Source organism: Notolepis coatsorum, assembly GCF_963971535.1.
Source record: "Notolepis coatsorum genome assembly, chromosome: 14".
Classification (NCBI taxonomy): Eukaryota; Metazoa; Chordata; class Actinopteri; order Aulopiformes; family Paralepididae; genus Notolepis; species Notolepis coatsorum.
In genome coordinates, this window is record NC_140178.1 from 113,350,156 (window position 1) to 113,374,427 (window position 24,272).

At 44.0% G+C, this 24,272-nt stretch overlaps 1 protein-coding gene across 1 annotated transcript in view; it reads right to left on the reverse strand.

Moving 5' to 3' along the window:
* hdac5 (histone deacetylase 5) overlaps window positions 1-24,272 on the reverse strand; it is a 212,726-nt gene that overhangs the window by 144,918 nt on the left and 43,536 nt on the right. Inside the window, exon 2 of the mRNA XM_084329296.1 lies at window positions 14,729-14,921. Within this exon, the coding sequence (XP_084185422.1) occupies window positions 14,729-14,750 (22 nt within the window). The 5' untranslated portion in view covers window positions 14,751-14,921. The remainder of the gene's footprint in view (window positions 1-14,728; window positions 14,922-24,272) is intronic.

Below are 24,272 nucleotides of genomic sequence, written 5' to 3' on the forward strand. Positions count from 1 at the left end.
GAGGGTGGGGAAGAGAGGAGAGGGAGGAGGGGTGGGGGAAGAGAGGAGTGGGGAGGAGGGTGGGGGAAGAGAGGAGAGGAGAGGAGGGGTGGGGAGAGGAGAGGAGGGCTGGGGGAAGAGAGGGGAGGGGAGGAGGGTGGGGGAAGAGAGGAGAGGAGGGGTGGGGGAAGAGGAGAGGAGAGGAGATGAGGGGTGGGGAAGAGAGGAGAGGGGAGGAGGGGTTGAGGGGAGCTGAGAATAGATAGATGGAGAGACTATAAATAGAAAGAGAGAGGGGGGCAGAGAGAACAAGGAAACATGTACACGCCAAGGAGAGATGGAGGAGAAAAAGAGAGAGACATGTATACACACAGAGAGAGAGAGAGAGAGAGAGAGAGAGAGAGAGAGAGAGAGAGAGAGAGAGAGAGAGAGAGAGAGAGAGAGAGAGAGAGAGAGAGAGAGAGAGAGGGGGGGGCTTGTTTATGGAAATAGCAGTAGGCTTAAGTCTATTGCACACTGGTTTAAGTGCTGTGGAGAGGAGAAGAGAGAGGAGAGAGAGAGAGGAGAGGAGAGAGGAGAAGAGTGAGAGGAGAGAGAGGAGAGAGGGGAGAGAGGAGAAGAGTGAAAGGAGAGGACAGAGGAGAAGAGGGAGGAGAGAGGAGAAAGAGACAATTGGTGGAGTTGGGAAAACACTGAGCATGCCACAGCACCCCCGGTGGACAGACATTGCCAGTAGAACAGGATAAGCTGAAATACAAGACTGAAAAACAATACATGAGCATATTATTACTATTAATAATAATAGTAGTGTTGTGAGGGCGGGGCAATAAACTGAAGTTTTAGCGGTCGTCACATTATACTTGTGTTGTCCATATTGGTATCTTAGGTTAGATAATGTTAGGTAAATGCATTCCTCCAGTGCATAGGCTGTTTCAACTGAACGCACAAATCACATGTTGACAGACAGACATTACAGACATGGAGATTGTGGTATTTGCGTTTTTTTTCTTTTTTTTTATCTAATCTATTGTAATTTGTTACTGAGGTAAATGTGATAATATAATGTGATTTCAGGTAGGGATGTTCACAAATTATTTGTATCATTACATTTCTATTATACTTTTTCTTTTTATTACATTCTTATTATTTAATTTGTATTATTAAATTTGTATTATACATTTCTTATTTAATTTGTATTATAATTATTTTTGTATAATGCTATTTTTATTAAATCTTTATTATAATGCTTTTATTATTTCATTTGTATTATAATGCTTTTATTATAATTAATGTATTATAACGTTATTATTAAATGTTATTATAATGCTTATATTATAATATTTTTACAATGCTTTTATTATTACATTTTTATTATTAATAATAAAGGGGTCAAAGGGGACATGTTATGGGTCTAGGTCAGCTCTGATTGCATAAGCTGTTTTTATTGTTTTATTGTTTTATTTCTATTTAGATTTGTTCACCTTTCCTGATGTTTGCTGTTTGCTGTTTTAACAGTGGTCTGACACTTTTAACACCTTTTAACACTTTTGTTATTACAATATTTGCACTACATCTCTACCTAATTTTTGCATTTTGTTTTGCCTTTTGTACTTTAGTTTTGTATATTATATAATTTGTATAGTGTTTGGTCTTTATTCTTTTACTTTTTACTGTATGAAGCACAATCTCAGGAGGCTCATACAGAACCAAGCATTTCACTGTAATGTACATGTACTTTATATACTGACAAATAAAACAAAACTTGAACTTGAACTTCATAACCCAAACCCTGTCATCAACATCATCATCATCATATTATTTTATAGAATAGAATATCTTTATTTATCAAGCACATTTTACATGTGCCCGGAATTCCTCTTCTGCATTTAACTTTCGGGACTGTAAATCACGCCAACATTGTTGGACGAGAATTTTCGAATATTCGGTCTTAACACATTCAGCGCCGGGCCTATATGACCAAATTAGGGCTAGCACGCCAGCGCTTTAATCAATGGGAGGACGGGGATATTTGCGAACACTTAAAATATATCTTAAATTATGGCTATGGGTCTAATACACCCGTCGCTTATCAATGACTTGCTTGCAATCAACATGTACGAAACGGATAGTTTTTTCATCTGTACATTTTCGTTTTATACCGTTTTGAATACGAGTATAGTTTTGGAGATTTCTAGTAATTCCAGAGAAAGACACGATAATAGCCCTTTACTGGAATGCACAAAACACGTTGTTGTTTTTCGGCTGATTTCTGAATCGTTTTCAAATAAACGCTAGATTATCGATAGTATATGTGTCCTTACGCACGATACAGAAGCGGGCTGAAAAGCGCTTATCCGTGCCTTGCTCAGCGCCAACAGCACGCACGCACGCACGCACGCACGCACGCACACACACACACACACACACACACACACACACACACACACACACACACACACACACACACACACACACACACACACACACACACACACACACAACACACACACACACACACACACACACACACACACACACACACACACACACACACACACACACACACACACACACACACACACACACACACACACACACACACACACACACAGTTGTGATCGCTGTGAATAAAACATCTGATTAACCCAAGACTGGTAACATAGAGTCCTTACCTCACATCAGATGTTCTGCAAAAAGATTCATCCAATTCCTGATCGCCATTCCAAATATTGATCGTGTTTATTGATCCAACGTTATAGTCCAAAACACATAATCCACGCTGCTCTGAGTGTCCCCAGTCCATCTGTTGTAACGATACTGCATGGCCGAGATGGCCGAGAAGGAAAACCTGGACCGGAGTTATTTTTTTGATGCACATCCCCAGCCAATCCAATCCAATGATATGCAATACCATCCAGGAGACGATAGGCGGCGGTATTTGCCCTTTTGCGAGCTCAGACCCATTCCCACGATAACATCAGGTTGGATGGATGAAAATGAATGGATATCGCTAATGAAAGAAATAACGATTAAAACCCGACTATACTCCGTGATTGGCGCTCAAGCGATGGCGAGTTACCCGACTATACTCGGGGTCGGCGCTGAATGTGTTAAGAACAGTAGACTATTCTGAAATGATTTTGGTGAGTCATGCACATCCCTAATTCAAGCCAGTTAGGAGTATCATCATCATCTTCATTTTTTGTCTGTAAACAAGACCGATAAATAAACTTCATTCATTCTTCATTCATTCACCATCACAACCATCTTCATCATCAGACTAACTGATGTGACACATGTTGGCAACGCGCTGTCATCTCACTATCAGCATCATTCATGAACATCAGTCAATACATGATTTTGTCAAACTACCTCCATGATTCAGAATGACATCTGCTATAAAATGACTCAGACATAGACCGGGCATTGTCATTCAGAGAGACAGAGGGAGAGAGAAAGAGAAAGAGAAAGAGAGAGAGAGAGAGAGAGAGAGAGAGAGAGAGAGAGAGAGAGAGAGAGAGAGAGAGAGAGAGAGAGAGAGAGAGAGAGAGAGAGAGAGAGAGAGAGAGAGAGAGAGAAAGAGACAGCAAGAGAGAGAAAGAGACAGCAAGAGAGAGAGAGAGAGAGAGAGAAAAGAGAGAGAGAGAGAGAGGGGGGGGGAAGGAAGAGGAAGATAATGAGAAAGGTAGATAGATAAATATGTAGATACCGTAGATATAGAGATGGATATAGATAGATAAGTGTGTGTGTGTGTGTGTGTGTGTGTGTGTGTGTGTGTGTGTGTGTGTGTGTGTGTGTGTGTGTGCGCGTGCGTGCGTGCGTGCGTGTGTGTGTGTTAGTACTGCAGTCAGGCTGAGTAGAGGGTGAGTCATCTCCGCATTTCTATTGGAGCAACATCAGCCTGGACCAGTCAGTCAGTCAGTCAGTCAGCCAGTCAGTCAGTCAGTCAGTCAGTCAGTCAGTCAGTCAGCCAGCCAGTCAGTCAGTCAGCCAGCCAGTCAGTCAGTCAGTCAGCCAGTCAGTCAGTCAGTCAGTCAGCCAGCCAGTCAGTCAGTCAGTCAGTCAGCCAGCCAGTCAGTCAGTCAGTCAGTCAGTCAGTCAGTCAGTCAGTCAACCAGCCAGTCAGCAAGTCAGTCAGCCAGTCAGTCAGTCAGTCAGTCAGTCAGTCAGTCAGTCAGTCAGTCAGTCAGTCAGTCAGTCAGTCAGTCAGCCAGTCAGTCAGTCAGTCAGTCAGTCAGTCAGTAACCTTTTTCCCAAGGAGCACATGAGCTCCTAAATGAAAAGATTTAGGAGCACACAAAGAAATGTAGGAGCACACAAAAATGTAGCTGCTGTCCATCAATATCTTCCTTTTGAATTAAATAGGTTCAAGAGAGAGAGAGAGAGAGAGAGAGAGAGACTGTCAGCCCCCCCCCTATAAGTAATCACTATGGCGCGACCCCGGTCAGTCGCCTTTGGTTTAGCTCCGCGACGATTGTGCACATTTTTAGCTATTATGTTTGTTTTTTCGACTTTTTTTATTAAGACATCACTGGCGGGTATGTCATACGACCGCCAGACACTTATGGACCTAAACTCCGGACTCAAATTGGAGTTGGGAGACACTTTATGCCCAGAAGGGCTAACAGAAATCAAGCGGGAGAACGACAACAACAAAGGAAACGGCAGAAAGAAACATAGAGGTAGACGAGGCGGTATCAGACTTAGATTAAAAAGATCTGCTTACCGTCCAGCAATACCATCCATCTTTCTGGCGAATGCACGTTCGTTGGAGGGAAGGATGGATGACTTGAGAGCGAGGGTCCGATTCCAACGGGAGATGAGAGACGTTAATATCATGTGTTTCACTGAGACATGGCTCAAGCCAGCGACGCCGGACAACAGCGTCTCTCCATCGGACAATTTCACCGTCCTGAGAGCAGATCGCACGGCATCCTCTGGGAAGAGCGTCGGAGGTGGGGTCTGCATCCTCACGAACAATCTCTGGGTTAATCCCAAGGAAGTACATGTCCTCTCAAGTTCATGCTCCCCAGATATGGAACATCTCCAAATCCTGTGCAGGCCGTACCACCTACCCCGTGAATTTACCGCGGTCATTATATCCGTTGTGTATATTCATCCACAGGCAAATACCGGCAAAGCGCTGGGGGAGCTCAGCGTTCAACACCATAGTCCCCACCAGACTGGTGGACAAGCTGATCGAGCTAGGCCTGAGCTCCGCCCTGAGCGCCTGGGTACTGGACTTTCTGAGTGAAAGACCCCAGGCGGTCAGGGTGGGGGGTCAGACCTCCAACACCATCACCCTGAGCATCGGGTCCCCCCAGGGCTGTGTTCTAAGCCCCCTGCTGTACTCACTCTACACACACGACTGTGTGGCCAAGTTCAGCTCCAACTCCATTGTGAAGTTCGCCGACGACACGGTGGTGGTGGGGCTGATCTCGGACAACGACGAGAAGGCCTACCGGGAGGAGGTTGAGGTACTGGAACGTTGGTGCCAGGACAACAGCCTGCTCCTGAACATTGGTAAAACCAAGGAGCTGATCGTGGATTATAGGAGAGGACAGCGGGAGACACACACACCACTGAGGATTAACGGGGCTACCGTGGACAGGGTGAGCAGCTTCAAGTACCTGGGGGTCCACATCTCAGAGGACCTGACATGGTCAACACACATAGCCACAGTAGTAAAGAAAGCGAAGCAGCGCCTCTACCACCTGAGACAGTTAAGGAAGTTCAGAGTATCGGGGAAGATACTCCAGTCCTTCTACTCAGGAGCTGTAGAGAGCATCTTGACCGGAAACATCACTGCCTGGTATGGGAACAGCACGGCACAGGACAAGAAGGCCCTACAGAGAGTGGTGCGCTCAGCCGAGCGTACCACGGGTATTGCGCTACCTCCCCTGCAGGCTCTATACGACAAGAGGTGCAGATCCAGAGCCTGCAGGATAATGAAAGACCCCCACCACCCCAATAACAGCCTGTTCCAGCTGCTGAGGTCAGGCAGACGCCTGCGAATTCTAGAGACTAAGACGGAGAGGCTTAGGCTAAGCTTCTTCCCCCAGGCCATCAGAGCCTTGAACAATGAACATTGAGAGACACAGAAACTGAACTATCCACACACAAGTACATACACGACACGCACGCTGAGCACGCTCACACACTAGCAGCCACTTTAACACTCATGCCGCACACACGCACACTTATGGCCAGAGGAAAGGCCACTTAAAGTAGTATAACATCAAGAACAGTGTATTGCACTACTAAAGCTAACTAGCATGTCCTATATGCTCTGTAAATACTAATGTACAGATACCGAGATGGCACACCATGTGCCTGTTTATTGCACTGTTTTATTGGATTCTATTAATATGTTGTACCACTGTATTTTTATTGGATTCTATTATATGTTGTACCACTGTATTGCACATCGTCGCGGGCAAGACCAGCCGCATTTCATTGTATACCTGTATGCCGTGTCAACTGTAAACAATAGCATGGGCATCATATAGCTTACATCCTGGTCCCTGCTGGGACGTACCAACTGAACACACCACTGTGGGGGGATTATACAACATCCTGGTCCCTGCTGGGACGTACCAACTGAACACACCACTGTGGGGGGGTTATATAACATCCTGGTCCCTGCTGGGACGTACCAACTGAACACACCACTGTGGGGGGGTTATATAACATTACTACAAGCGTTGCAAGGGCAAGGCTAAGAGAATCATTAAAGACTCCAGTCACCCGAACAACTGCCTCTTTGAACTGCTGCCGTCAGGCAAGCGATACAGGAGTCTCAAGGCGAGCACAGAAAGACTCAGAAGAAGCTTCTATCCCCAGGCCATCAGGCTGCTAAACGAACAATGAATGACTAGCATGTCCTATATGCTCTGTAAATACTAATGTACAGATACCGAGATGGCACACCATGTGCCTGTTTATTGCACTGTTTTATTGGATTCTATTAATATGTTGTACCACTGTATTTTTATTGGATTCTATTATATGTTGTACCACTGTATTGCACATCGTCGCGGGCAAGACCAGCCGCATTTCATTGTATACCTGTATGCCGTGACAATTAAAACTCTTGAATCTTGAATCTTGAATCTTGAATCCTCTAAGCGTGCCCAGGGATAGCTAACAGTAGTTAGTGTTAGCTTAGTTAGAGTTAGCAGCTAACATTAGTTAAGGTTTTTAGCATGACGTGGGTATTTAGGAATAATGGCGAGGATGCAAAGCATGTTAGACCATTGGACCCGTTGCTTGCAGAGTTTTCGTTGCACATAGAAACAGCGTGACGTTTGTGTGAAATAACAAGACAGGAGACAAGAGCGTGTGTCAACTGTAAACAATAGCATGGGCATCATATAGCTTACATCCTGGTCCCTGCTGGGACGTACCAACTGAACACACCACTGTGGGGGGATTATACAACATCCTGGTCCCTGCTGGGACGTACCAACTGAACACACCACTGTGGGGGGGTTATATAACATCCTGGTCCCTGCTGGGACGTACCAACTGAACACACCACTGTGGGGGGGTTATATAACATTACTACAAGCGTTGCAAGGGCAAGGCTAAGAGAATCATTAAAGACTCCAGTCACCCGAACAACTGCCTCTTTGAACTGCTGCCGTCAGGCAAGCGATACAGGAGTCTCAAGGCGAGCACAGAAAGACTCAGAAGAAGCTTCTATCCCCAGGCCATCAGGCTGCTAAACGAACAATGAATGAACACTACACAACAACAACCACCAAACGCACATAGCACACACATCCACACGCACACACTCACTTTAAACAAACACACTGTAGCACCCACTCCACACACTTATAGCACACACCCACTTTAAACAAACACACTGTAGCACCCACTCCCCACACATTATATTTATGGATGAAGGATTGCACTACAACTCGTACACCTTACTGTAAATTGTACCTAAAATTGTACCTCATCCCATTTCTGCTTTGCACTAGATAGTACTGTACATTAGTACACTGCATAGTATTGTGTATTGTATATTATATGGTAACTCAGAACATTGTACATATGTCTATACCGAACACTGTGACCTCATTTTCTTCTTCTAAATTCATGCTATATTATGTTATTATGTTATTTGATACTATCTTGTCTAGCACAGTCTCTGGAGCGTAACAGTAAGAAGCATTTTGTATGAAAGTATTCTGTACTTCTGTATGACAACTATTAAAGAACTTGAACTTGAACTTGAACTTGAACATCCTGGTCCCTGCTGGGACGTACCAACTGAACACACCACTGTGGGGGGTTATACAACATCCTGGTCCCTGCTGGGACGTACCAACTGAACACACCACTGTGGGGGGGTTATACAACATCCTGGTCCCTGCTGGGACGTACCAACTGAACACACCACTGTGGGGGGGTTATACAACATCCTGGTCCCTGCTGGGACGTACCAACTGAACACACCACTGTGGGGGGGTTATACAACATCCTGGTCCCTGCTGGGACGTACCAACTGAACACACCACTGTGGGGGGGGTTATACAACATCCTGGTCCCTGCTGGGACGTACCAACTGAACACACCACTGTGGGGGGGTTATACAACATCCTGGTCCCTGCTGGGACGTACCAACTGAACACACCACTGTGGGGGGGTTATACAACATTCCCCATTCCCTTGTAACATGTGACTCGCGAGATGAGTTGTTACAGAGCTGGTCCTGCTCTGTGTCTATTATGAAATGACAATTGCGCGTTGACAAGCCAACTACGCAAAACTATTACTCGCACACTGTGCCCCTAAATTATTTGTCCAGTTCGCGCAAATCCATTTTTAGGGGCAAATGCAAGTGAAATGCTCGCACTGTAGAGCCCTGCAGCCAGCCAGCCAGCCATCCAGCCAGTCAGTCAGCCATCCAGCCAGTCAACCAATCAGCCAGCCAGCCAGCCAACCAGCCATCCAGCCAGCCAGCCATCCAGCCAGTCAACCAATCAGCCAGCCATCCATCCAGCCAGCCAGTCAGCCAGCCAGCCAGCCAGCCAACCAGCCAGTCATCCAGCCAGTCAGCCAGCCAGCCAGCCAGTCAACCAGTCAGTCAGCCAGCCAGCCAACCAGCCATCCAGCCAGTCAACCAGTCAGCCAGCCATCCATCCATCCATCCATCCATCCATCCAGCCAGTCAGCCATCCAGTCAGCCAGCAATCCATCCAGTCAGCCAGCCAGTCAGCCAGCCAGCAATCCAGCCAGTCAGCCATCCAGTCAGTCAGCCAGCCAGCCAGCCAGTCAGCCAGCCAGTCAGCCAGCCAGTCAGCCATCCAGTCAGCCAGTCTAACAACTCTAATAACCTGCAGCAGCATTTAGACAGTATGTTGGGCTACATTCTAATCTTCTCAACACCAGACAGCATAAAATGTCACAATGTTAAAGTCCTTGGCATTAATCGCCTCCATCTCTCTCTCTTTTTCAGTCTCTCTCTCCCACTTTCTTTCCCTCTATGTCTCTCCGTCTCTCTTTCTCTTCATCTCCCCCCTCTCTCTCTCTCTCTTTCTCCCTCTCTTTAAGCTAAATATAAGTGTGTGTTTATACGTCAGACAGAGTGAGGTACATGGGTCTATAAATAGCAGTGGAGGGGGTTGGAGACCAACGTCAATGACACACAGCTCTGGATGCAGTGCAGAGGGGTGTGTGCGTGTGGCGTGTGCGTGTGTGCGTGTGTGTGTGTGTGCGTGCGTGTGGACTAATAGTAGGGGTTTAACGGTCCCAATACAGAATCATGTTTTGTAATGCACTTTAACCTCTTAACAGGCAGAAAAGTGGAAATTTTTTACTTGAACTTGAGGACTGCATACTTTTTTTGCAAAGCTTAGCTTTATACTTTATACTTATAGCACATGCATGCGCCTGGTCTATTTTGTAAGAGAACAATCTGAAGTTACTAATGCAATATTTATTGTGTATTGGGTGTAACTGTATGTGTATTTGGTGTATATTGGGTGTAACAGTACGTGTATTCGGTGTAACTGTACGTGTATTCGGTGTGTATTTGGTGTAACGGTACATGTATTTGGTGTAAGTGTACGTGTATTCGGTGTAACGGTACGTGTATTTGGTGTAACGGTACGTGTATTCGGTGTAACAGTACGTGTATTTGGTGTAACAGTACGTGTATTTGGTGTAACTGTACGTGTATTCGGTGTAACTGTATGTGTATTTGGTGTGTATTCAGTGTAACAGTACGTGTATTTGGTGTAACTGTATGTGTATTTGGTGTGTATTCTGTGTGTATTCGGTGTAACTTTGTCATTATCATTGTCATTATCATTGTCATTGTCACACAGACAGACAGACAGACAGACAGACAGACAGACAGACAGACAGACAGACAGACAGACAGACAGACAGACAGACAGAGTGTAGGGTCAATGCACTGATAAGACATGGGCTGATGTGGTTGCCATGGTAACCAGTGACATTTAGTTACATCATCATTGTATCGCTCTCTCTCACAAACATACTCACTCTGACACACACACACACACCCACACACAGCCATCTACTACAGCCACCCAGCAATGGCATGTATACAAATAATACATGTGCAGTTAAAATAGGAGACAAACAAACAGCCTTCTTTTCCCAGCACATCACCCCCACCCTCATCCACCTACACTGGCTCCCCATCAAATCCTGCATCACTTACAAAACCCTCCACGCTCTGGCACCTCAGTACCTCACTGACCTCCTCCACCCCTACACTCAGTCACGGTCCCTGCGATGCTCAGACACTGGTCAGCTCTCCATCCACCGAACCAGACTGCGGACCTTTGGGGACAGAGCTTTCAGCGTGGCAGCTCCCACCCTCTGGAACTCCCTCCCTGCAGAACTCCGCAACGCCCCAACTCTGGACTCATTAAAAAAAAATCCTCAAAACCCACCTCTTCAACTTGGCCTTTAACCCATAATTTCCCACTTTGTATGTTGTGTCTGTCCACTATGTTTGTTATTTTTGTTTGTTTTTTTCCCCTAGGTAAAGCGACCTTGGCTCTTATGAAAGGCGCTATATAAAACAAAGTTATTATTATTATTATTATTATTATTATTATTATTATTATTATTATTATTATTATTATTATTATTATTATTATTATTATTATTATTATTATTATTATTATTATAAGACCGTGGGGTGAGGCAGGGGTGCAATCTTCAATCAATTTATACACTAATGAATTTGCATGTCAATTAGATAAATCCACTGCAGCTGGCCTCACCCTGGATGACACAGAAATGAAGGGTCTCAGTGTTTCCCTTATATGCATTCATTTTTTTTTATCATTTCATTTGGGCTGTGCTTAATGTAAAAGACTGACCTGAGGAAAATACTGCAGGGAGACCATCTGGCCGCTTGTATGCGTCTCAGCATCAATGGGCCCCTACCAGTGAATTCCCCACCAAAGAGCCCTGGGCCCTCATTCATCAACAATTCTTAGAAAGTGTTCTATTTTAGTACTTAAGGACAGAATTTAGAATGTGTGTACGCACAGAAATATTGGGATTTATCAACCGACCCGTACACGGGTCCTACGCTCCTCCGTGTTGATAAATACCATTAGGTTCTACGCTCCACGCTCGTGCACGATTTTAAGTATTTGCATATAGCACCGCCCTTAATTAACCATATACGGTAATGGAACACCCCCATGAAATGTGGAAAAGTGGACTAAGCCGAGCGAAGCGTGTTATGGAGAAATACGTGACAGGCTGACAGACATGTACACGTACGGTGATGACGGATATGATATCTATTAACTTAAAGACCATATTAACTAATAAAGACCGTGATGGAAAATAATTGCCTTTTTCCGTTTCATTCGATTAATAGTACCCAGGGATTAAAGTTCCCCTCAATTGCATTCAAAATCGCGACGGATTTTCCGTCAATTTTCTACCTGCTGCATATGATTTGTAGAGGCAATGGCATACAATCTATTTTGATGTCGGTATTGGGTAGCCTATATAAACAATAATACGAGAGCATATACAAGAACAATGAATCTCACTGCCATGTATGATGTAGCCTACGCCCTACGCCATGTGTAGACTGCCTATATGTGATCAATACAAACGTGAACTTGAATTCCATCATGTCTGTGTGCGGGTCTGCCGGAGCTCACAAGGCTGTTGTCACAATGGAAATAAGAACGTGCACTGAAAAGTTACAGTATGTAGTTGGTTGATTATTTGTATGACAGTCGGTAAACCCTTGCAAAAAGTATCCGTTTTATTTAATGAATTGAAAACATGCAGCATGCCTTTACTCAACGACATTTATCAGGCAAATGAGTGGAATCCCTTTCTAGCTTTGACAGCTACATGGGTGGTACAGTAACAGTCTATTGCTCGATCCATCTACAATATCACGATGGACCGTGCCATGTAACCCATGTGTAGCCTGCCTATGTGATCAATAAAAACGCGAACTTGAATCCCATCATCATATTTATATGTTGTGTGTCTGTCCACTATGTGTGTTACTTTGTTATTTCCCCCCCCCTATCTATGTAAAGCGACCTTGGGTCTCTTGAAAGGCGCTATATAAAATGAAGCTATTATTATTATTATTGTTATTATTATTATTATCATGTCTGCAATAATAATTCTACCACCGGGCGCCCAGGTACGCATGCTCTGAGCTGTGCGTAGATATACGCACAAAGTCAAGCACACGTTCAAATTGATAAATCCCACACTTTGCTTAGAAACGATCGTACGCACGGGTTACGCACATATCTGTGCGTACGCCACGTTGATGAATGAGGGCCCTGGAGCTTTTCTTTCAAAAGCCCAGGAAAATGAAATGCTCTAAGGCAGAATGTAGCCTATATGCCACTGAGACTTCTTAGGTGTAAAGTGCTGTTGTAGTGTTATGATTTGTGTATGTTAGACCGTTAGTGTTAGTATTTATATTATCTATTAAATCATCTATATCTATGTTCAATACAAATAGTGTACAAGTGTTGAGGCATGTCATTAATCTTGACATTTACTTTGATTACAACTACACTGCAAAAAAAAAAATTCTTATCAAGTGAACATATCTTGTATTTTGTACAATAAGTCTATAGTCTATATTCTACGGTAGTTTTAAGTTATGTCTCCGGCAGCGTGCGCTAATATGGATTCCGGCGGCACGTGCGCACACGCACAAATATGGATTCCGGCGGCACGTGCGCACGCAGCACAAATATGGATTCCGGCAGAGTGCACGCAGCACAGCACCGCTGTTGAATTTATTTTCAGGGGAAACATGAAAATGTATGCAGATGACTTGGTGTTGTCGTCACAAACTAAAGGTCTACAGCAGCACCTCCACCTACTGTAACAAAAATAATAGTTGGTTTCAGGTTGGTTGTCAGTTTGGCCATGGGTAGGTAGGGAATTTATTTTTATTTTTTTTTTATTTTATTCTTTCCCACGGCGACTATGGATAGGGAATTTCTTTATTTAATTAACCCTTTCACTGCCACACGACAGAAGGTTAGCCCTTTACTATCACACAACCGACGGCGATGCTCCATCATTAGCATCATTAGCTCCGCGGACGCGGAGCTAATGATGCTAATGATGGAGCATCGCCGTCGGTTGTGTGATAGTAAAGGGCTAACCTTCTGTATTGTCACAGTGAAAGGGTTAACCGGCTGTCGTGTGGCAGTGAAAGGGTTAAAATGTTCACAACAACATGGATGCATGTACTCTGCCAGCATGTTTAATATCCATAATACTAAATGTTTGACTAAGATTTCTATGAAACTTTATTCTAAAAAAAAAAACTAAAAAAAAAAACTGATTTTTTTTTTTTTTAATATATATATATTTTTTTTAAACTCATAAAATATATTGGGTCGCACCTAAATCGGCAGGGTCGGTCGGCAACCTGAAACCAACCATTATTTTTGTTAGGCCCTACTGTATAACGTCTGTCAGACCCGACACTTAACCCAAAGAAAACATCTTGATCTTCCAGAAGCAAATCCACATGTCAGGAAAACACACACAGCAGCCTATAGGTCTTATTGGAACCCAAGGAGGACAATACACCACCTAAAGCATACTGCACCTTGTGACACTGAATACTGGAATATATATTTCATATTTCATTTAGTTAGATTTAAATTATAATTATATTGACCAAATTGTTTACCCCATGCTCAGTATGCTCAGTATATTCTTACTGTATTTATTTCTGTATATTTTATTTCATTTAATTTTATCCTATTTTATTTTACTCTACTCTTATCCTAGGCAACTTGATTTGATTTGTGTTATTATTCTAATTTGTGACCTGTCCTGTCTAAATGTTTAAATGTTGAGCGATTTGCAGTGTCTAATTTCCCACGGGATAATAAAAGTATTTCTATTCTATTCTATTCTATCTATTTAAATTGAGAGATAAAGACAAAGAGAGAGAGAGAGAGAGAGAGAGAGAGAGAGAGAGAGAGAGAGAGAGAGAGAGAGAGAGAGAGAGAGAGAGAGAGAGAGACAGAGACAGAGAAAGAGAAAGAGAGAGAGACAGACAGAGACAGACAGACAGACAAGACAGAGAGACAGACAGACACAGACAGACAGACAGAGAGACAGAAAGAGATAAAGACAAAGAGAGAGAGAGAGAGAGAGAGAGACAGACAGACAGACAGACAGACAGACAGACAGACAGACAGACAGAGAGATGTTCATGGTTCATTCTTACCTGAGGTGTGTGATGAGTTCATCGAGCAGATCTTCAGCACCGCCGTGTGTTAAAGCGGATCCTTGACATCAGCCATGTGTGTGTGTGTGTGTGTGTGTGTGTGTGTGTGTGTGTGTGTGTGTGTGTGTGTGTGTGTGTGTGTGTGTGTGTGGAGGAGACAGCAGAGGTCTTCACAGCAGGACTGGCCCTCAGTCTGAAACACACATTAATCATATTCAATAAGGATGCTGACAATGGTTAATTTTGTCACCAAGTTGTAGAAAAGTGCTTTTTTCCACTAAGATCAACCTCTATGCTTGTGCCACCTGCCACAGAGTCCTTGGTTACCATGGCAACCACTAACATGCGCGATTCCCAGCCTTTAAGCTGAGGTGGTTATTCCATTTTAAGCATCTTTAACAGTCACATTTAACCTCAAAATGCAGTGAATTATAATTTCATACTAACAAATATATTGGTCTGTCCACAATGAACTGCAGCGCTCTACGCAAATTTTAGGAGCACACAAAGAAATTTAGGAGCACAGTGAAACATTTTCAAGTAACAGAGTTTATTAACAAACTGACTTTGTTTTAACAAAAATAAATGTATATTTGTACTGTGTGCGTGCGTGTGTATGTGCGTGCGTGTGCAAACGGGAACGGGACACATCTGTGCAAATAGCACATACCACCAAAGTCACTGCATGTGTGTGTATCTGCGTGTGCTAACTTCGCTCTCTGAGCTCCATTGGGAAAATACCGCCCCCTATCGTCTCTCCCTGTGGTACTGTACCCCATTGGATTAGACTGAATGAAAAGCATGGGGGGGGGGGGGGGGTAAATCCTGCTTCCTCATTTTACTTCTCAGACAAGTCACCCGAGATGATCGGATCCATTGTGGAGCCTCAGAACAGCGTGGAATCGGTGTTTCGACCACCCAGCGTTGGATCAATAAACGTGATCGTTTTTTTTTTTTTTTTTCTTTTTTTTTTTAAATCTTTCTTCCCCTCCTTTTTCCCGATTTTTCTCCCATCCCACCCTTCCTGGTTGTTGCGTACTTTCCCCTACTGTTGGTCCGGGAGACCGGAGACTGTCACATGCTTTCCTCCGACGCATGTGCAGCCTGGGGCAGGCCAACCTGGCCGCGCAGGTTCTCACCGGGGAGAGTGTAACGTGTGGGAGGCCACACTATCTCTCCTCAGATCCAACCGTCGCTGAGCAGGCGCCCCGACCGAACTGTAGGGGTCGCTGTCCACAACGCCCAGGACCCACCCTTCAGCTTCCCACCCCCTGATACAGCCAATTGTATCAGCGTGAGAGGACAGCCAAGCTGATAGCAACGCCGGGAGCTGGATTCGAACAGGCAAATCCTAGTGTCTCCCGGTGTTGGTGACGAACGTAATCTCCGTGCGCCACCTGCCCCCCAACGTGATCGAAATTTGGAATGGCGATCAAGAATTGGAATAATCTTTTTGGAGAACATCTGATCTGAGGTAAGGAATCTATTTTACCAGTTTTAGGATAATCAGAGCTTTTTTCACAGATATATCAACGTGGGCCCTATGTGTGTGTGTGTGTGTGTGTGTGCGTGTGCGTGTGTGTGTGTGTGTGTGTGTGTGATCAGGAAATAAGAGATTTGATTTTTCAGCCCGCTTCTATAGCGTGCATAAGTACACATAATACTATCGATAATCTAGCGTTTATTTGAAAACGATTCATAAATAGGCCGAAAAATGACAACGTGTTTTGTGTATTACAGTAAAGGGCGTTTATCACAGAATCTTCTGGAAGTTTCAAGAAACAAGCAAAATGGTATAAAACGGAAATGAACCGATTAAAAAACAAACCGTTTCGACAATGTTGACTGCAAACAAGTCATTGATAAGCGACGGCCAGATTAGACACATAGCCATAATTTAAGATGTAGTTTATGCGTTCGCAAATATGAGAGCGCTATCATTGAAGTGGGTGGTGGCACGCAACGAGGTTTTGAGACGGGGAGGCGTGTTAACAGGCGGTTAAGAAACAATATAAGAAAAATAGTACGAGAGTATTGGTGGATGAGGCCCATTGTTTAAATAGAGCCTGGGTTCAGTACTAGTCAACATCAGGCACGTGCACACATAGACGTGAAGGGGTGCACGTGCACACATAGACGTGAAGGGGTGCCCGGGCACACATAGACGTGAAGGGGTGCCCGGGCACACATAGACGTGAAGGGGTGCACGTGCACACATAGACGTGAAGGGGTGCCCGGGCACACATAGACGTGAAGGGGTGCACGTGCACACATAGTCTGCGGCACGGTGGTGTAGTGGTTAACACTGTCGCCTCACAGCAAGAAGGTCCAGGGTTCGAATCCCGCTTGGGGACCAGGTTTCCATGGTGCCAGTTACCCAGGTGGGGTATCTCCCAGGCCTTTCTGTGTGGAGTTTGCATGTTCTCCCCGTGCTCGCAAGGGTTTCCCCCCCGATAAGATAAAACCCAATGGAAAAACATGCACAACAACAAGATCGCTAACGCTGTGGTGTCCTTGACGAAGACGGACAGGAGCACTTGGATTGGTCCCCTGGCGCGGCTCACGTTGTGCCTGTCTGCTCCCGGCTGCCCTTGGGGGGGAAGGACGACGGGATGGGTTAATCGCAGATACGAATTGCATGCATGCATCGCATGTTTCCCAATTGATGACCTCGGAGCAGGTCCTAAATTATTATTATTATAGACGTGAAGGGGTGCCCGGGCACCTGCCTTTTTCATTTTTCATTAGAAAGTGCCCTTTTTATGCCCCTTTTTTAATTTTCTTTTTTACTGTTGCACATATAGATAGACTGCCCTGCCCTTCCAAATGAAAGATGTCATGATAGAATCTAAATATTAGGTAAAGAAAGAGAGATAAATGCCCCTACCCCTCTCCTGGAACTGGAAGGACCTATTATTTACGCGCGCTGCCAGACGCCTGTATACTTTCCGTAGCCGCATTTCTGGCAGACGCTCTCTGATTGGCCGACGTCAGTTTCTACACTGGTTATTAAGCCTAGCCACTCTTCGAAGTTGGTTAAGGTTAGAGTTTGTCTTAGAGCGTGACGGCAAGTTCTTTCGACGGTTAAGCTTAGGCACTCTTTCAAAGTTGGTTAAGGTTAGAGTTTGTCTTAGAGCAGGGCGATAGAACGGCAGGTAGTTTGCAGGCTGTTCGACGCGGAAATGGGCAAAGACAGACAGTAGACACAGCTCATCAGTACTTGTGTTGTGCTAACTGCTAACAATAAGCTATTTGGCTGGATGCAGTCTGGAGGACAGTGGATATACATCAAGACAACAGTCTGTGACTGTGGACATAATACTTCATCAAGCCCTCCTGACCTGGACGCGTCTACCTTAATGATAAGCAAGCAGTGCAAAAATGCGGAAGCATTCGTCACCGCACGCCACTACGGTAAAGCGCCTTTCTTTTCAGGCCCGCTTTGGGAGCTGTCGCGCGGAAATAGGCTGTCTATTGCCATTCTCTTTGACAAACTCTAACCTTAACCAGCTCCTTAATAGCGCCTAAACTTAACCGTTCTAACCTTAACCAACTCCGAAACAATGCCTAACATTAACCTTAACCATGCCTAACCTTAACCATAGAAATTATATTGCCATTCTCTTTGACAAACTCTAACCTTAACCAGCTCCTTAACAGCGCCTAAACTTAACCGTTCTAACCTTAACCAACTCCGAAACAATGCCTAACCTTAACCTTAACCATGCCTAACCTTAACCGGCGAAAGAATACATGTTAAAAAAAAAATCACGTTAAAAAAAAAATATTCGATGGGATTCGAACTCGCCAGCAAACGAGCCATAGGATCCACAGCCATGTAGTCTTGCCAATTGAGCTATTTCTAGATACTGAATAAGGGGCGGTGACTTATATATATTGAGCTCCGCTCGGATCTCATGCGCATGCGCGGGCACCTCGTGCGAGCACGCCGGCGCACGCACGCACCTGAGCGAGCACGCCGCCGCCGGTGCACGCACGGCGCTGGGGCGGCGGAAAATGAAAGGCGCATTACCGCACGCCACTACGGTAGAATGCTTCCGCATTCTTGCACTGCTTGCTTATCTTAAGGAAAAGGCGACCTGGACCACGTTTCAACTAACAAGTGAGTTAATGCGGTCTCTCTCTCTCTCTCTCTCTCTCTCTCTCTCTCTCTCTCTCTCTCTCTCTCTCTCTCTCTCTCTCTCTCTCTCTCTCTCTCTCTCTCTCTCTCTCTCTCTCTCTCTCTCTCTCTCTCTCTCTCTCTCTCTCTCTCTCTCTCTCTCTCTCTCTCTCTCTCTCTCTCTCTCTCTCTCTCTTTCTCTCCTCTCTCTCTCTCTCTCTCTCTCTCTCTCTCTCTCTCTCTCTCTCTCTCTCTCTCTCTCTCTCTCTCTCTCTCTCTCTCTCTCTCTCTCTCTCTCTCTCTCTCGCATTGCATTTAATAATTGATGCCCTTTTCTCCTTTTTCGGCACCTGCCTTTCTAAAGTCCTGTGCACGTCCCTTGTCAACATCACAATGTATAATAGGTAAATGTGTATTTTAGCAGCAGATTGTAACTAGGATATTTAATCTGCCTCTCCTGCAAACAGATGATTCCATTATTCATTCAGAACCATCACAGAATAGTCTACCATGAATGATTGAGTAAATGCACATCCCTAACACACACACACACACACACAGTGGGAGATGAGATTTAAATAGAACCATCCACTACCACTTGACTCATCTCTCTCTCTCTCTCTCTCTCTCTCTCTCTCTCTCTCTCTAACTGTCTCTGTTTATTTCTCTCTGTCTCTGTCTCTCCATTTCTCTGTCTATTTCTCCATTTCTCTGTCTCTTACTCTGTCTCTATCTCTGTTCTCTCTGTCTCTATTTCTCTCTATCTCTCTGTTTCGCTCTATATCTCTGTCTCTATCTCTCTGTTTCTCTATCTATCTCTCTGTTGCTCTCTATCTCTATCTCTCTGTCTATCTCTCTCTCTCCATCTCTCTGTTTCTCTCTATATCTCTGTCTCTATCTCTCTGTTTCTCTCTATATCTCCGTCTCTATCTCTCTGTTTCTCTCTCTCTGTCTCTATCTCTCTGTTTCTCTTTGTCTCTATTTCTCTCTATCTCTCCGTTTCTCTCTATCTTTATCTCTCTTTATCTATGTCTCTGTTTCTCTCTCTCTCTCTGTTTCTCTCTATATCTCTGTCTCTATCTCTCTCTATCTCTCTGTTTCTCTCTATATCTCTGTCTCTATCTCTCTGTTTCTCTCTCTCCGTTTCTCTCTGTTTCTCTTTGTCTCTATTGCTCTATCTCTCCGTTTCTCTCTATCTTTATCTCTCTTTATCTATGTCTCTGTTTCTCTCTGTTTCTCTCTCTCTGTTTCTCTATCTCTCTGTATCTATGTTTCTCTCTATCTCTCTATCTCTCTGTATCTATGTCTCTGTTTCTCTCTCTCTGTTTCTCTCTATCTCTCTGTATCTATGTCTGTTTCTCTCTGTTTCTCTTTGTCTCTATCTCTCTGTTTCTCTCTATCTCTCCATCTTTATCTCTCTTTATCTATGTCTCTGTTTCTCTCTGTTTCTCTATCTCTCTGTATCTATGTTTCTCTCTATCTCTCTGTATCTATGTCTCTGTTTCTCTATCTCTCTGTATCTATGTTTCTCTCTATCTCTCTTAGGGGTGCACCGATATGAAAATTGGCCACCGATACCGATACCGATTGTTCAAGTAACACAATTTGGCCGATACCGATACCGATATTTGTGTATCATTTGTATAGTATTTGTAATTTCTTTTAATATTTTTTTTTTATTTATTTTTTGTAATATATTTATTTTTTTAATGAAACTACTGTATATTTGTATGTGTATGTTTGTATTTGTAGGCCTCTTTACTTACTTAAAAAAAGGAAACATCAAGAAATATGTTTATGGTATTAATTCCACCATGCCATGTAGCACTATCGCTCTCCCAGTATCGTCTGGCGGCCTGCAGATGGATACTGTTCTCTCAACCAGAGCTCTCAGCCAATGCAATATAACCATTTTGATTGACAGTCGATTCGGCCAATTACGCCACACCGCTAGCACCCACCTCCTGCTGTCCTTACCACCAATCGGCAAGCGTTTATTCATTTTCTACTTTCGGGCATGCCGCCATTGTTCTGTTTGCGAGAGCACAACAAACTTAATGTAGCTACGTTAGCTGCCCGGCCCGCCGACCAGCGCTCCACAGCATGACCAAATGAGACATAATGATTTTACTGCAACAAATGTTATAATAAAACAAAGCCTTTCTATACATTTGTCTGGTTGAAAACTTTATTAACAGATTGCAGAATAGGTAGTTGGGTACGGAATGAGCAACGGAATGGAACTGAGCTATGAACGGACTAACGGAGTAATGCCTTGCTTACTGCTATCTTCGGGTAAATAATATGCTTGTTATTGAACGTGTAACACTAACTATATAACGTTAATGCCACAAAACGAATGTTTGTGTCATTTTAACAGCAGATACTTTCTTAAATGCCATCTTCCCGAGAGAGGGTGTTGACAGGGAGTTGTGTTATTAATAGCATTGAACAGCTAACCGAAAAGCTAGCGTTAACTATTGTTAAAGGTTTAGCCATAACGTTACCTTGGCTAAAGTTGGGGCTATTCATAATCCAGCAATAATGGCTGCAGACCTGCAAGCAAAGTACAGCAAGTTGGCAAAGGAGTATTCCAACGCAAATCACATTTTCACCAGTAACGTTAGTCTTGCATCTCCCGGTAGCTAATGCTAGCTAACCTAGCTCATGTTAGCGTCGTCACTGAGCGACCACCTCGCGTACATAATTAATGACATGTTGCGGACAGCCATATCGGTGACAATGTTTAGCTTTTAGTGCCAAATGATAAGAGTCTGAAGCGGAGTCTCAAAAGAGAATGTTGAATATTTAGTAGTAACTTTGATGCAGTAGCTTGTGTGTGTGTGTGTGTGGGGGACTGGGGCCGGCGTTGTGCAGGATGCGACTGAATTTATCGGCTACTGCCATCGGCACTTTTGAGCTTATCGGCCGATAGGCCGATTGCAGTCAACAAGGCACTTATCGGCCGATACCGATACCCGACCGATACATCGGTGCACCCCTAATCTCTCTATCTCTCTCTATCTCTCTCTCTGTATCTATGTCTCTGTTTCTCTCTCTCTGTTTCTCTATCTCTCTGTATCTATGTCTGTTTCTCTCTATCTCTCTGTTTCTCTCTGCCTCTCTGTCTCTATTTCTCTCCATCTCTATTTCTCTCTATCTCTCTGTTTCTCTCTCTCTCTATCTCTCTGTTTCTCTCTCGCTCTCTCTATATCTCTGCCTCTCTGTCTCCATCTCTCTGCCTCTCTGTCTCCATCTCTCTGCCTCTCTGTCTCTATGGCTCTGTTTCTCTCTGTCTTTATCTCTATCTCTCTGCCTCTCCGTCTCTATGGCTCTGTTTCTCTCTGTCTCTATCTCCACAGGGAGATCTTCCTTGGTCCATTATTATTCTCACTATAGATGCTGCCACTCGGAGACATCATTAGAAAACACAATGTATGTTTCCATAGTTACACAGATGACACACAATTGTACATCTCCGCTGAACCAAATGATCACACAGCTATTAACTCCATTTCCGCCTGTCTCTTAGCAATAAACAAATGGATGACGAACAACATCCTAAAATTAAATGAGGGCAAAACTCAAATCCTACTAGTCGGTCCTATAACTAAAAGAGAAATGTTACAGAGCAATATGAGGCAACTACTTACTCCTTGGATCAAACCCAAAGTTACAAGTCTTGGTGTTATAATAGACTCAGACCTAAGCTTTAAATCACATATCAACAAGGTGACAAAAACATAATTTTTCCACCTTCGAAACATAGCTAAGTTACGGCCATTTATAAATAAAAAAGACGCAGAAAAACTGATCCATGCCTTTATCTCAAGCCGACTTGACTACTGTAATGCACTCCTCACCAGTGTGGTATAATTATGTCCTCATGTAAATATATCCCCCTCCCTGTGTTCCCTTTACCTGTGCCCCCCCCCCCTCTCTGTGGAATAATCACCCCCCTCCCCTGTGTCCCCAAACCTGTACCCCCTCCCCCCCATCTGACCTATCAAATGGGACCACACACCCCCTTTGTTGAACTATAAAGGGCTCTTCCCGACCACAATAAGGGGTCTTACCTGGGTAATTTCAGCTGATCACCTGGGGCGAGAGCCTCAGCCATTCTCTCTATATATTCTATCTGTTTGGTTAATAAACCTTGTTATTATCCAAGCCTCGGTTGACTGAGACATTCTTCATCAGGATATCTACAAATATCCCACAATTGGCGTCTACGAACTTGTGACGGACTTTTTGCGTCCTCCCGGCGTGCTGTATCATTCAACTATACAGAGAAAAGTGAGTATAATAGGATGGTCGACTAAATGTATGGAAGGAATTAAAATCTTCCCGCTTTTCTCTGTGCCAGGTGAATATTACAGAATGTTGTCCAATATTGAGATCATGGCTGAGTAAGAATAATGTGCATTAATATATCTGATCTGTATTGAGAATCGTACCGGGGAAACGCGTGTACCTGGGTCCTTATCTGGACAGATGTTCTGAAAGGATGGGTTGTCTGTGCTATTCCCGGATTTGGCTGTTGCCAAACCGAAAGTTAGGGCACAAAATAATCGGTTGTTGGTTTGCTAACCCAAGTCTAGCTGATGCAGGCTAAAATATAGGCAACAAGGCAAGATGCGTGGGCTTATTATGATGTGATATCCATGGAAAACGCTACTCTATTGGAACCTATTAATTACCAGAGTAGCGTCATAATATTCATTGTTTCAACCTCAAACTAAACCCACAATCTCTTCCATTTCCTGAAAACGATGTATTTTGGATTGAATTAACCAATTGATTATACAGATAGCGGGAAGATGACCTGTCTCGGGAGTACGTGAATGTACATTTAACGAGTCGCAGGTCGAAGGGACCGTGAGTGTGATTAAAAGGTATATATAATCTAATATATCGCTGGTAAATTTCGAAGTCAGGTTCGGTCGTTATGACTTTAATAACGATGTGTAGTTAAATCAAGGGATAAATGCCTTGTCGCAGCAGATGCTGGTCGACTAAACGTACAGCGATCCAATACAGTCAAGATATATACACACGTTAACTTATATGTATTAATGTTTGTTTTGTCTGTTTAAAGTCTCGTTTGTATTTGCGTGCGCCGAACATTGAGAGACTATTACCGTTATATAGAGAATAACATTGGAGCTCAGGTAATAACATTGAAGTGCAGTTCACGCGACATATTAGGATAGTAATTTCCGGAACCGACCCACGGGAGCAACCATTTGGGGAAGTATAGTTTTATCGTTTCAGTGTTTACGTTTCACATATGCACAGGCGCGTTCATTCGGTAACAAAACGCTGGTATAGGAATTCCAGGCTATTGAGAGCTCGTAAAAAAAATACTGTATGAATTGCAAAGCGTTATTTCCGAGGCGAATGAGAACGCACGAACGTCGCATG